The 15,392-nt window shown below is 40.9% G+C and overlaps 1 protein-coding gene and 1 long non-coding RNA gene across 9 annotated transcripts in view; one reads left to right on the forward strand and one right to left on the reverse strand.

Moving 5' to 3' along the window:
- The window catches only part of smap1 (small ArfGAP 1), a 156,165-nt gene that overhangs the window by 17,345 nt on the left and 123,428 nt on the right, over positions 1-15,392 (forward strand). For all 8 annotated transcript variants that reach the window (XM_051959653.1, XM_051959656.1, XM_051959654.1 and 5 more), the window contains exons 2-3: positions 8,822-8,955; positions 10,792-10,877. In XM_051959653.1, the coding sequence (XP_051815613.1) occupies positions 8,822-8,955; positions 10,792-10,877 (220 nt within the window). The remainder of the gene's footprint in view (positions 1-8,821; positions 8,956-10,791; positions 10,878-15,392) is intronic.
- LOC127537427 (uncharacterized) overlaps positions 10,890-15,392 on the reverse strand; it is a 104,238-nt gene continuing 99,735 nt past the window's right edge. Inside the window, exon 3 of the long non-coding RNA XR_007947049.1 lies at positions 10,890-14,350. This is a non-coding gene — a long non-coding RNA (uncharacterized LOC127537427). The remainder of the gene's footprint in view (positions 14,351-15,392) is intronic.

Consider the following 15,392-nt stretch of genomic DNA (forward strand, 5'->3'; position numbering starts at 1 on the left):
GTTTTCCTCTGTATCCTTGGCAGAGGTCTGCAATCTCTGAGTGCTTTTCTAATTGTAAAATGCGACCATTTAGTCACAGTCTGGAGCCCTGCCCTAACCCTTCACCCACAGCAGGTCTCCCCAATGACTTCAGTAACATTTGATCCGTTTATCAGCTATGTCCAACCCTATGACCTAATTGACAGTTGATTTTCATACAGTAGTTAAAACTCCCGTTGGGGTACTTCAGTCAGCAGCTGAGGGAGCTACTCAAACGAGCTGCATCCACAGCACAGCATAGTAGTCAGAGGTGGTCGTAATGCTTTGGCCCATTAGTGCATACATGCTAGCTTTAACTTTAGAGGGATGTTGTCTGGATACAGCAAAACACCGGCACAAGGTAAAGAAATTGCTTTTATGTTATTATGCTGCTGCCAAAGCAATAATCATAAAACGATCAGAAACCCACAGAATGGCAAAGTAATTCTAATTTGCCAACAGCGATCTGCTTGTGTTAACTGGGTTATTCATATGTCTGATAAAGAAAACCCAAATGTCCATTCACTTGAGCTTTTTAAAATAATATTGCTTCAAGTAGGGGATGATCACATTACACTAAGTGACTCAGAGGGCAGCTGGTCATCATCTGCAGACACTGGTGCTCACCCGTCAGAGAATCAAAGAGCATCAGAGCAGATAAATGTGATTGACTGCTTAAAATAGTACAGCACAGTTTAGTATTTAGAGCATAATTTGTGTCTAAATACAACCAGAGCCTACTGCTTCATTGATTTTGTTAATAGAAATACTCAGAAGCAGAAGATGAGAAGTGTTGATTATGAAAAGATGCTCTCAAGAAGATTTTAGTGTATGTGGAAGCTCTGCAGTGCATCGAAAATTGATTTTCAGAAGGAACATGCGTATATATACATTGCATGGATATACTCGTACAGCATGCACTGTGTATACCACTGTATCTAAATAAGACCTTTGCTGAGACTGTCACATACATTTGTTCTGGAATATTTTCTGAAAGAGGTTATCTGAGAGCAGACCAAATTGAAGTCCAAAGGATACTGATAGATATCCAGCAGATCGAGTCCAGCTTACAATGGCTGAGCTGCTTGATTTAGGCTTATCACTCAGTCATCCCTGCTTTAATGCTCCTTTAGGCCATCTAGCGCATTAGTGCCACTGCATTAACACACTGATGCTCTTACCCGAGACCAACAAGCCCAGTGGACTGCGTGCGTTCCCACTAGCATCCAACTGACACTGCTGCACCACCATAATGCAGCCTGGATCCATAAAAGTTGAGCCTTTGCACTTGCTGTGTTCAAAGTAGCTTTCAGTCCTCCTATTGACAGATAGTAAGCTTCACGGTCTAGAGAGGGAAAGAGCCAAAGATGACGCGCAGGGACTGTAGCCACTAGCCCATTAAAATGATTTGCCTGTCATTTCCATGCCATCTCCTATTCATCCCCACGGAGATTTGGCTGAGCTTGGTTTGCTTTGTGCCATTTTCTACGTGATGGATGATGCATTTGGATGACATATTTCTATGTGAGGCTCTTAACCTGAGTTCACTCAAAGACCATATTTTAATGATACTTCGACAAGTATGCATGAGTGTGTTAATTATTCTGTTTCGCTAAGTTAAATGTCCTTACTGTGTCTCCGACAAATTGCTTGTTGCATTTTCTAACTGTATCTAAAAGCCACTTTTCATTTGTGGGTTTGGGTGAAGCTGCATCTGACAATTTTGTAGTTTTCTGAGTCAGAAAATTCAACTATTATGCCCACTTTGGTTTGCAGAGGTGTAAAAGCACTTCTTTTATTACATTTCTTCAAGGAAAGACTGTCTAAAGGGGTGTGTGATTATTCCAGAAGTCATTACTGCAGGACTGCAGAGAGGCTTTGATGGCAGTCTAGTCTCACCACTGAAAGTAAAATTTTTGACCTTAAGGCACAGTTGGAGACACACATTGCATGCAGCATTGTTTAACCCTAGGATGCATAGGTGGGGTCAAAATTGACCCCAGAGGTTGTTATTACTTAATATCTTTAAGATTAAAAGTTTTGATATTTTCATATTCCAGGTATTCCTCATAAAACATGTTTGTGACATGATGCCATTTGCATTTTTATTCATTTTTTCATTAATTTAAAAAAAATTCAGTTTTTGTATCAGTACCCCACTCTTCCATGGGCGGGGTCAAAAATGACCCCAAGTATTTCCAATGGGATATTTCACTTAACATTGGTTCTTGGCAACTGTGAGTGTAAATAAACATTTACTGTCCCACATACAACTGATGTCAGCAGTCCCACCACCTAGGAGGTCATTTTTGCACAGCATTATACATGTAAGTATTATCTCCATTTATGGACTTATTTTTCATTGACAGAATATGTGAATTTTATGTGAATATCTGTGAAATTTGCCTAGTTTGTGGTTAGCTAGCAATACTGTTAGCTAACAATACTGCTAGCTAACATTATTATTAGCAAACAGTATTGTTAGCTAACACAATCACACACACACACACACGCATGCACACACGCATAAACATACACTCATACACTGTTGTTGCACTGTTATTACACAGTATCTTAGCTAACAGGATTGATAGCTAAAGTATTGTTAGCTAACACAAACACACACACTCTCTCTCACACACACACATACACCATTGAATAATTGATGATCATATAATAGGCTACCTAATGGGTTAGTGTGTGTGTGTGTTTGTGTTAGCTAACAATACTTTTACCTAACAATCCTGTGAGCTAACATACTGTGTAATAACAGTGTAACAACAGTGTGAATGTGTGTGTGTGTGTGTGTGTGTGTGTGTGTGTGTGTGTGTGTGTGTGTGTGTGTGTGTGTGTGTGTGTGTGTGTGTGTGTGTGTGTGTGTGTGTGTGTGTGTGTGTGTGTGAGTGAGTGTGAGTTACTTACAAAGCTACAAATGATTTATAGTTTTAGACCGCAAAGCCACCAACTTCTGTTGGAAATGCAAAAGCCCTGTCTGCAATGGTCACAGCCACAAGAAAATAGTCTGTGAAAGCTGTGAAGAGTGAGAAGAGACATGTTTGTGTCTGAACATAAATGTTGAATGAATGTTATTGAATGTTATGATTGTTATGAATGTTATTGATTATTGTTACTGAATGTTAATTTATGTGTCCCTGTGTCTGTTTTAAAATACGGAGGAAGATTAAACACGTTTTGATACCGTTTCAGTGATTATGTGATAAAATTTGAATTAAAAGTGAAGAAAGAACATATCAAAACTGAAAATACTCTTTTGTTGAACAAAATATATAATGTCTAACCAACATGAAAGAAATGTCTCAAGTTTATTGCAAAAATGCATTGATTTCAATTGGGGTCATTTTTGACCCCACCCATGGAAGAGTGTAGGTATTGGTTGGCCATGCATCCAAGGGTTAAAGCATGCAGAGGATGCACACGGTGTCCAGCATTCATTTTTATTACATTGGTTAATTTCAGCCTGAATTTGACTTGATCCTTTCCTGAGCCCTGCTGTGACATTTGTTCTGCATTGTTAAATGACTCCAGTGGCAGATTTATCGTCAGCATTGTTTGCAACTGCTGACAGAATAATATGTTCAAATTCACACTCTACCTGTCTTTGGTTTAATGTTGTGGGTGATTGATGTGGTTAGTTGTAACAGTGTATGTATGACAGTTATTTCATTTCATTTGGCTGCTTAGCAAGCATACTTGTGTGTATTGTCAAATGACTTTCATGGTTAACCTTATACTTAGAATGAAGACAAAATGTGTGTTTGGTCGACTGTCTCAGGCCCTAAGTTCAGTAAACACAGAGCAGCTAATTCTATATGAAGTACTGCAAATTGCATGTTAGAATCCTGAAACTTCATGAATTTAAGTACTGTAATTATTTAATGATCTGCTCCATGGCCATGGAAGTAACTAATGGTTAGTGCTGTAGGTAGCAACCTACACTCAACAAAAATATAAATGCAACACTTTTGTTTTTGCTCCCATTTTTTATGAGATGAACTCAAAGATCTAAAACTTTTTCCACATACACAATATCACCATTTCTCTCAAATATTGTTCACAAATCTGTCTAAATCTGTGATAGTGAACACTTCTCCTTTGCTGAGATAATCCATCCCACCTCACAGGTGTTGTATAATATCAAGACGCTGATTAGACACCATGATTAGTGCACAGGTGTGCCTTAGACTCCCCACAATAAAAGGCCACTCTGAAAGGTGCAGTTTTATCACACAGCATAATGCCACAGATGTGGCAAGATTTGAGGGAGCGTGCAGTTGACATGCTGACAGCAGGAATGTCAACCAGAGCTGTTGCTCGTGTATTGAATGTTCATTTCTCTACCATAAGCCGTCTCCAAATGCGTTTCAGATAATTTGGCAGTACATCCAACCAGACTCACAACCACAGACCACGCGTAACCACACCAGCCCAGGACCTCTACATCCACATTGTTCACCGCCAAGATGGTCTGAGACCAGCCACTCAGACAGCTGCTGAAACAATGGGTTTGCATAACCAAAGAATTTCTGCACAAACTGTCAGAAACTGTCTCAGGGAAGCTCATCCGCATGCTCGTCGTCCTCATCGGGGTCTCGACCTGACTCCAGTTCGTCGTCGTAACTGACTTGAGTGGGCAAATGCTCACATTCGATGGCGTCTGGCACGTTGGAGAGGTGTTCTCTTCACGGATGAATCCCGGTTTACACTGTTCAGGGCAGATGGCAGACAGCGTGTGTGGCGTCATGTGGGTCAGTGGTTTTCTGATGTCAATGTTGTGGATGGAGTGGCCCATGGTGGCGGTGGGGTTATGGTATGAGCAGGCGTGTGTTATGGACGAAGAACACAGGTGCATTTTATTGATGGCATTTTGAATGCACAGAGATACTGTGACGAGATCCTGAGGCCCATTGTTGTGCCATACATCCAAGAACATCACCTCATGTTGCAGCAGGATACTGCATGGCCCCATGTTGCAAGGATCTGTACACAATTCTTGGAAGCTGAAAACGTCCCAGTTCTTGCATGGCCAGCATACTCACTGGACATGTCACCCATTGAGCATGTTTGGGATGCTCTGGATCGGCGTATACGACAGCGTGTACCAGTTCCCGCCAGTATCCAGCAACTTCGCACAGCCATTGAAGAGGAGTGGACCCCCCCACAATAAAACAAACCTGCACCTTTCAGACTGGCCTTTTACTGTGGGCAGTCTAAGGCACACCTGTGCACTAATCATGGTGTCTAATCAGCATCTTGATATGGCACACCTGTGAGGTGGGATGGATTATCTCAGCAAAGGAGAAGTGCTCACTATCACAGATTTAGACAGATTTGTGAACAATATTTAAAAGGAAATGGTGATATTGTGTATGTGGAAAAAGTTTTAGATCTTTGAGTTCATCTCATAAAAAATGGGAGCAAAAACAAAAGTGTTGCATTTATATTTTTGTTGAGTGTAGTTACCTGGAAATGCTAAGGATTCCATGTTGTGTGAGAGAAGACTGACATTACATTTTTATCATTTAATATTTTCATGGTTTTGAAAGGATTAAAAACATTCAGACAGTTCTGATTTCTAAGCAATGCTCGGGTATGAGTGAACGGTCACTTCTTAGGTTGGTCTGTTAGGGTTAGGATTTAGCAATACTGAATGTCACAGAGTATTTTGAGGATACTGAATGTTGTCTGAGAAGCAAATCAGGAAGACTCTGTTTCAGACTGACCCGTATAGGGGCAGTTGCTTGTGAGAAAATTCTAAATTTCTATCCCTCCTCTCAGCAGACATTGCACAATTGTGTGTCAGCAAGAATCAAAGTCTTGTCTTTGTCTGCCTGGAGCTTCTTCACTTCTCATAGCTCTGTGCAGCACACTCATGGCCTTCTTTCTTCTTCTCTGCCAGGGCTTTTATATAACCCTATGTTGGTTATTTTTGCAGTGGCCTCTGTCTAGCAAGCAAAAATACAAAATCTGACTTGGACTTTCTCCGAATCGGGCATTTCTGTGCCATTTGTACTGCTTTCAGAAAGAATAAATTAAGATCTGGGGCTCAGCCTATAATGGAGTTAGTGGCAATTTTCTTGTTTTATTTCAAATTTTGAAAGATTAGGTTTATAGGTAAAAAAAAAATCTATGACCCTGGAATGCTTTTTAATACCAGTTTAATAAACTTCAAGCTGCTTCGATTGAGATGAAGTCTTTTTATGACACCTTTCATATTTTGAAATGGGTTTTTAATCATAGCCACATTGAATTATAGCTATTATTCACTGAATGAAAGTACATTGCATGCAATAAAGTACAAGAATGATCATTTTTCTGATTTTAAAGACTGAAGTTAAAACAGTGCAGAAATCTGTAGCATTTACTTTGTAAACAAGACGTGTCTGCACATTTTCTTTTGCTTCAATATAGCTGTTCATATGTAGGGTTTTTTATATTTTGTGAATCCCATGGACTGTAATAAAATGATGTCCATAAGTGATAGAACATGCTACAATCCTTTAAAATTCCATTAAAATGTATTGAAGGGATTTAGGATAATACTTCCTGAGCAGTTTTGATAAGGATGTCTTCAAAATGTGTCGGGATAACCTAAAGTGTGAGTGTGTACCTTCTGAAATAGTAAACTGAGTGAGACCGTTTCACCAAAATAATGAAGGTCTCTGAATGTTTGTGCTGCTTGGATTATATCTCTTCATTATAACTTCTTGAGTTTCTGCTCAACCCTGATAGTGTACTGTAACTCCCTGTTACAGAACTTTTGAGAAATCCCTTGTCAGTCAAATAGTTTGCTGAAACTGCCACTTCTGAGCTTGAGTTTCTGTGGATTAGACTCTCATAATCTTTGTTTTCTAATAAACTCTCTCCGAAGCACGCTGATATTTAAATAGCCACTAGATTTTTGAAGACCAGGAGAACATTCATTAAGCACTTTAGTTGGAACACTGGCCCTTCTTTTGCCCTCAGAAAGCCTCATTTCTTGGATTCTGTGAGACATTGGACACCTTCCTCTCAGATTCTGCTCAATGTTGACATAATTGCATAATTTCTGCAAATTTGTCAGCTGCACATTCTTGTCGCCAATCTCCTGTTGTACAACATCCCAAAGTGGTTTCAGATCTGGACAGTGTCCTCTGTCATGTTCGTTTAACCATTTTGAGATGGATTACTGACTTGATGTACCGTCATGCTGAATGTGCCCACTGCAACCTCGGATTTCTGTTCTTGGCTGACAGGAGTGGAAAGCCAACATGGTCCTCTTCAAGGTTTCCTGCATTGTGCTTTCTAGATCAGTGTTTCTCAAACTTTTTTTGAGGCACAACAAACTTTTTTTTATTAAAAAAAAAATCTGTATGTCATCACTTCATCTGCCAATTGTGTTATCAGAGAGACTTGACCTGTTTCTTCAGATGCGTCGGGGCCAAGCATCTCCTTTACAAGGGCTCTGCAGACATGTGGTGTTAATGTCTCTGCCACACTGTGTCGCTTTTTTGATGTGGCTACGAGTTCAGCTATTCGGTAGCTGGCTTTGAGAGCTCTTTCACTCATCTTTGTGTTTTTTTTCTCTAAAGTTGTCTGTATTTCAGTGTGTTCGCGCAGATGAACAAAATGGTCCGCGCCCTTGTTTTGAAATGACGGATGTTTTGTTTGGAGATGCCGTTTAGCTTGCTTGGGACCAGGGCACTGTTGTATAGCTTTTCCACACACACCAAACATAATGGGGTTGGTGCAGTAGGATCACCGGTGAAGGTGAATGAAAATGAAAGATAACTTTCGCTGTATTGCCTCGAGTTTACTGTTTTTTTCTTTTTCTTTTTTACCAGCACTCATACTAGGGCCTTCATCTGGGTCAGAACTGTGTCCAGGGCCTACTTTGGAGTTTGTGTTTTTTCTTTCCAAGTATTTATCCATTGCTGTCACCACTACCTCTTGCGCATTACTAGTCTAGTTTTGTTGTGTTAAATTGACAAGGTCATCAGCTACCAGCTGCCACCCACTGACATGGAAGAACATTTAATTACTCTGCCAGTCACTACATTGCAGTCACGGGCATTCAACAATGGGAAATTACTTTCAGCAACTAAATAACATGTTTTTGAACTAATTAAGAAATAGGATTTTTTCCTATGGCTCACATGACGATCTCTCAGGGTACACCAGATTTTCAGCCACCTTGCAACATGGTTGAAAATCACTGCTCAAGGTGCATCTCTGCTCTCCACGGTTGTAAAGAGTGGTTTTCTGAGCTACAGAACATATTGTTCTGTATGAGTATCACAGGACATAGGCAGTTTGAAACATACTCCAACCAGTCAGTGTGAAAATGTCAGTGGGACTTGAACAGCTCCCACTACAGCAGAAAGCTGTGAATTGTTGTGGACAGTACTGTGGAAATGGGGCCTTTACTAGAACCTAGAAAAGCTTTTTTCTTTGGTGACACACCTGGTAATTGAGAACTGGGCTTGCCAATTTGGTGCTTGTGTAGCGAGATGGCAGTGAGAGTTACCTTAAAAAATGTTTTGAAGAACAGTGTTGAAGTGAGGAAGTTTTAAAGAGAAGAGTGGTCACATGCTTGTTCCTTCATCTCACTGCTGAAACTTACTCATTCTTCACCTATTGATGTATATGTTAACTTGACAATTTGAAATGAATTTCAAAGGAAGTCATAGGCTGTGTTAAATGGGAGGAATACTCTTTACTGCAGGAGTACAACTTAGTAAAACAATTTTACATAAAAATATTAACCACTTTTGTTTGTTTCTCTTTCTGTTCGTTCCTTTTTCAGGTCCTCGATGGGCATCATGGAACCTTGGCGTGTTCATGTGTATCCGCTGTGCCGGCATCCACCGTAACCTGGGCGTCCACATATCCAGAGTAAAATCTGTCAATCTGGACCAGTGGACACCTGAGCAGATCCAGGCATGTACACATAAACGGATCCATGCACACACTCTAAACACACAAGCCCAATGCACACAAGCAGGAAATGTCTGCCATAAATTCTAAACCACTTACGGTCGCTGCTTTTCCTTCCTTTTCAGTACAGTGACTCAGTTTCTGGCCTCCAAAAAAAAAAGTTACAAATGTTCCATTGATAATTACTCCCCTATGAAGTTGGAATCGGATGTTCTCACGAGGCTGATTTCAAACATGATTTACTTTTGAAATTGGAATAATTGGAACACACCATGCGGTAGAAGCAATGAAATTTGTTAGTTTGAAAGGATTTGCTGTTAAAACTACTGGAGCAGCACAATGTATTCTGACTGTAATGGTGGACGTCTCCTTCATCCTGTTGGACTGAACTGAGCCATTTTTTTGGGAGGGGAATTCATGCTGTTTCCTCTCACACACAGACATGCTGGAATCGCTGTAAGTATTTGTAGTGATAAGAATATTTTTGATATTCACTACTCACATCAATAAATTTATCTGCTTTGCCTTTAGAATCAAAGTAATCCTGGTGATCCATGGTTAAAATGAGAACAGGAGCTGCTTGTGGCTAATGCCGCATGATGCTTTTATGGTTAAGATTGTATTAAGCTTTTACATAACCTAAAACATTTATTTAATTCTGCTTTTATTTATCCAGGACCGGGTTCATTGAGAGGCCAAGACAGGCAGCCGCACAGATTAACAGGATGCAGACATAAAACTATTTAAAAATGATTTACATGAAGATTAGTATCATCAGTTGAATGATGGGAAGCGTCGGGGCACAATTGTGAAACATATTCACCCTGAATGGAAATAAGATAAAGAAATGAAGAGGAATGACATGTTTGGTCAAATCCGGCCGCTTTTGTTTTCCACATTTGCACAATTTTCTGTCTATTCCTATACATACACACAAAAACATCTAATATACAGTAGGATACCACTAGCATTTAAACTGGTGGCATTCCAGGATAACTTAGCTGACAGTATCAATATACAGAATTCAGAGAAGTGACATGTTGTGATGAGCGTGCTATGAAGGCAGTAAATCTGGCAAAAACCAATTCCATTTTTTATGGATTAAGGTGGTACATACACACTAATGCCTGTCACTGTCCCAGAAATGCAGTGTTTAATTTACATTTTAGGGCTCTGTCACACACACTGTGCATTGTTGACTTACATGTACATGCTGAGCAACATGCAAAGAGAGCATGGAGAAGTGTGATTGGTTTGTGTATGACTGTGTTTTGTTGATAACAAACATCGATTACATGACACACAATAAATCAGGGATGTGTGTGTTTATGAAAGTCACATGAGCATGCCAGTAATTTATTTAATCATCCTGTTGTTATTACATCCAATTGTTTGGTGCATGCGTGTGCAGTACAGAAAAGGTGTGTGTCTGTGTGTTTCTTTAAGGCAGTGCCTATCCATCAGCTGAGTGTGAGTAGAAAGGGTCTCACTCTGAATGTTAATCACTGTTTTCAATGACTAATTAATTCTGGATGGCTGATTATTCCGACTCCGTCTCCTCCACTTCTCCTATCATCACCCCATTCATCACCCTCCTCTTAATTTAGCCCTGACACATACGGCCACAGTGTCTTTCACTCTGAGTGTGTGTTTGCGTGCGAGTGTGTGCGTGGAAAAGAGTCGACAGGCAAATTGAGTTGAATGCAAATGTGTTGTATGAAAGAACTCGCTGTGTGTGTTTGACAAGTTCTTAAAGGCGTTTTACCAGTTGCCCTCTTAGTATTAATGATACATTTTTTCTGCCTTTCTGCCTCCTTTGTTTCTTCTTCTCTCCTTTAGAGCATGGTGGACATGGGCAACACCAGGGCCAGACAGCTGTATGAAGCCCACCTACCGGAGAGCTTCAGACGACCACAGACAGACCAGTATCCTCCTCCTGCTTTCTCTCTTTCTGTTTATTTATTGGCTTTAGCCTTCATTTCACCCCACCTTCATTTTCATAAAACCTTTGTTGAAGACTTGCCTGTCACTGCACATTTGCTTATAAACTACTAGATATGCATGAGAACTCACAGACGTATAACACTATATGCCACCATACATGTCAGTCCTGATTTGCATTAAAAGTCTCTGTATCACTGTATATGTCAGCCTATGTTTACATGCAACTCTAAAAGCTCCCTAAATTGCTTCATATTTGCATATTAACTCCCAGTGTCACCATAAACATGCATGACAATGGCTGAGTCAGGTAGAGCAAGTTGCCCACTAAACATTAGGTTGGTGGTTCAATCTCTGTCCCCTCCACATGTCATTGTGTCCTTGGGCAAGATACTGAACCCCCGGTGCCTCCAGATGGCTGGTGAGGACCTTACATAGCAGCTCTGTTGCTATTATTGTGTAAATGTCTATGAATGGGTGTTGTGCTGCCAAAGTAGAAGTGTTATGCAGACCGTCTACCCTACCACAGGGATCACAGACATTGTCTGTGAAGAATTTGGACACTCCTTTTTTTTCCTACACTATGGAACAAAACTGAAAACATCTGAACTATAAAATGAAAAATGTATGTGGTTTATGCAGTAAGCAAAGTGTTTACAAAGAGAAAATATGTTTTTAATGTAAGATTCTTAAGATTCAGGTTCATACACTGACATTCTCCAACAAGCTTCATGAACCTGTTGCCTGCAGCTTTTCCAGCAGTCTTGAAGTAGTTCTGTCACATGCTGTGCACTTGTTGGCTGCTTTTCTTCCACTCTGTATTCCAACTCATCCTAAAACATATCAGCTAGCTTGATCTCTGCTAATAGTGGAGTCCAGGTTAACGGATTAAACGCCACATGAATCTGCTTCTTTGTTAAACAGCCCTTACAGAGCCTAGAGAAGGGCCTTCATTGAAGAAGGAAGAAGCTCTGCAATGCAAGATTGTAGCATAAAAATTCTGGATACAATCCATCTGTGCTAATAAAAAAAAACCAACAAAGGTTATACAGTTGTGTTCAAAATAATAGCAGTCCATCATGACTAACCAGATTAATCATGGTTTTTGGCAGAAATTTTATTATTAGATGGCAAATAATTTACTCGTAGGTGTTGTTGAGTCACAGAAACCAGCAGACCTAACATTCATGACATGCATGCTCTTGAGTTTGTGTAATTGAATAAATAATTGAAAAGGGCGTGTTCAAAATAATAGCAGTCTCGAGTCCAATCAGTGAGCTCATTCATTATGTGACGAAACAGGTGTGATACAGGTGGCCCTTATTTAAGGATGAAGCCAGCACATGTTGACCATGCAATTCTCTGTGAAAACCAAAGATGGGTCGTTCCAGACATTGTACAGAAGAGCAGCATACTCTAATTAAAAAGTTGATTAAAGAGGGGAAAACATACAAAGAAGTGCAGAAAATCATAGGCTGCTCAGCTAAAATGATCTCCAATGCTTTGAAATGGAAAGCAAAACCAGAGAGACGTGGAAGAAAACGGAAGACTACAGTTCAGATGGATCGATCAATAGCCAGAATGGCAAAGACTCAGCTAATGATCAGCTCCAGGGAGATCAAAGACAGTCTGGAGTTACCTGTGAGTACTGTGACAATTGGAAGACGCTTGTGTGAGGCCAGTCTATGGGCAAGAAGTCCCACTGTTAAAAAAAAGATGTGCTGAAGACGATACAATTTGCCAAAGAGCATATGACCTGGCCTAAAGAGAAATGGAGAAATATTTTGTGGACTGGTGAGAGTAAAATTGTTCTTTTTGGGTCCAAGGGCCGCAGAGTCTTTGTCAGGCGATCCCCAAACACAGAATTCAAGCCACAGCACACCCTGAAGACCGTGAAGCATGGTGGTACAAGCCTCATGATATGGGGCTGTTTCTCTTACTATGGTGTTGGGCCCATTTATCGCATACCAGGAATCATTGATCAGTTTGCTTATATCACAATACTTGAAGAGGTCATGCTGCCTTATGCTGAAGAGGAAATGTCCTTAAAATGGGCGTTTCAACAAGACAACGACCCCAAACACACCAGCAAGCGTGCAACATCTTGGTTCTCGACCAACAAAGTTAAGGTTATGGAGTAGCCAGCCCAATCCCCGGACCTTAATCCAATCCAAAGCTTGTGGGGTGACATCAAAAGGGCTGTTTCTGAGGCAAAGCCAAGAAATGCAGAGGAACTGTGGAAGGTTGTCAAGTCATCCTGGGCCAGAATACCAGTTGACAGATGCCAGAAGTTGGTTGATTCCATGCCTCACAGATGTGAAGAAGTTCTCAAAACTGTGGCTACACAACAAAATATTAGTTTATTTATTCACAGGAATGCCAAATCAAACACTTTTTTTTAAGTTTGAAATGAACAGTGCAGATACTGCTATTTTTTTTGAACGGGCAAAAATATTTGTTCCTGTAATTTTCTGCAAATGATTTAAAATAGAGAAATTTCTCACCATGTTTTAATGTAAAATGTAAAGTGCATTGTTCTCAGTTAATAAAATAAAAAACTTTGAATTTTCCAAGCAGGATTTTGATCTCTACTCACATTTTGAAGAACACTGCTATTATTTTGAACACAACTGTATAAGCAATAAATAGTCATGAAATGATAATACTGGTGTGGACGATAAGTTTGGATCACAGATGTTGTCAGTGCAGGTTGTTGTGGGAGCTGAACCTGGTTAATCATATAGCAACATGTCGCTCCTCCTCCACTTCATGGTAGTAACCTCACATACAGATACCTTCACCTGTTCTGTGTCCCACAAAGACAAAGACACAGCAACTGCAGCCAAAATTCTCTTGTTTGGACACAGCAGACCAAAATCCAGGTTTCCACTGGTCTTTCCTCCACTTCTTGTTAATGGTCTTCCTCAATAGTGGCTTCTCTTCAGCAATTTAACCTGGAAGGTCTGATGCTCAGTTGCGTCTGTACTTCTTTGATCTGAGGAGCTTTTAAATGGTGATTCTGGAGGCTGGTAACTGCAATTGTCACAATGTGTGGGTTTGGACTCGAGCGGAGAACCACGCCACCAAGGCTGAATAGAGGAAAAGCTGGTTTATTGTCTGAGGGAGGGGTGAGTATGGTCAGGGGTGAAGGTCCAGGAGTGCAGCGGCGGCGGAGGAAGGGTTCCGGCTGCTGAGGTGGAGGGAAGCCGGGGATCGGCGGCCGTGGAGGGCTCCGGAGGGGAGCAGAGTGTGGCGGCAGATGGTACGGGGATCCCTGGCGGCTGATGATCCAGGAGGTTCATTATGGTGGGGCTCGTGATGGTCCAGCGGTTCCAAGGGGCACCAGGAGGCGAGGAGGGGAGGCCAAGTAAGGGGATCCAGGAGTCTCAATGACGGAGGGGTCCAGGGGGGAAACGGATGGATCTTGGCAGGCAGGGAGGAACCCGCACAGCTGGTCCTAAGCAGGCAGAAGAGAGGACAGGTTAGCAAAAGGTTTCGCTGAATGCAGAGCTTACTGTGCGGCGAGAAAGAGACTGACGGGTCTGTCAAGTACAACGATCTGGCGGAGAATGGATGAGTGAACCGGTCTCTTATTGCAGCAGCGGTGATTAGTGGAATGCTTCTCAGCTGTCCGGGCTCCAGTGCAGCAGCTGATTGTCTGAGTGGCCACAGCTGTGACGGCGGAGCTCCACACCGAGCTCTGCTGGGGAGGAAACAGAGAGAGAGCAGAAGGGAGAAAGGAGGAGGGAGAAAAAGGAGGGAGAAAAAGGAGGGAGAGGGTTTTGGGATGCCAGGTGGGTGAGGGTGAGGGGAGAGCCCTGACAGGAATGAACTTCTCCTTCTCAGCAAAAGGAACCCTTGGTCTTCCTTTCCTGGGGCCGTCCTCATGAGAGCCAGTTTCATCACAGTGTTTGATGGTTTTTGCATTGTCACATCAGGATAGAAATGATACTTGGATCTTTTCTCTTTGTGGTCATCAGTGCATCAAATCAAAGCTGGCTGCACCCACTTAGAGTTTTTCATCCATGCTATAGAGGAAGTCTGTTGCATCATAGATATCTGTTTCGCCACAGGAAGGGGCAAAATTAAACCAGTAGAATTATTATTATTTTTTTTGTTTGTTTTAATGTGCGTGTAGAGTATGTCTTGCGTGACCAATCCATATTTCACTCTACGTTTGTACAAAACTCCTTATTCCACCATTCACTTGGATATGAACTCCTGATTTCAAAGTCTTCTAATTAGATTAAACAAATACATGTTTATTATTGTGTCATTAGTAAAAGCTTATAAAAATGCAATTTTTCAAATCAAATCAAACTTTTTTTAATATAGCACTTCTCATACAATTAAAATGCAACACAAAATGCTTCACAGCATTTAAAAACATTTAAAAAGCACTTTTTTTAAAGCAGTTTTTGTTTTAAAATCCGGTTGAATTTGGTTTGCAATACTTTATTAGTAGCTGTTTTTTTTGTGATTGTAAAAGTTGTGTAAAC

This window comes from Acanthochromis polyacanthus, chromosome 15, assembly GCF_021347895.1.
Source record: "Acanthochromis polyacanthus isolate Apoly-LR-REF ecotype Palm Island chromosome 15, KAUST_Apoly_ChrSc, whole genome shotgun sequence".
In the NCBI taxonomy this organism is placed as follows: domain Eukaryota; kingdom Metazoa; phylum Chordata; class Actinopteri; family Pomacentridae; genus Acanthochromis; species Acanthochromis polyacanthus.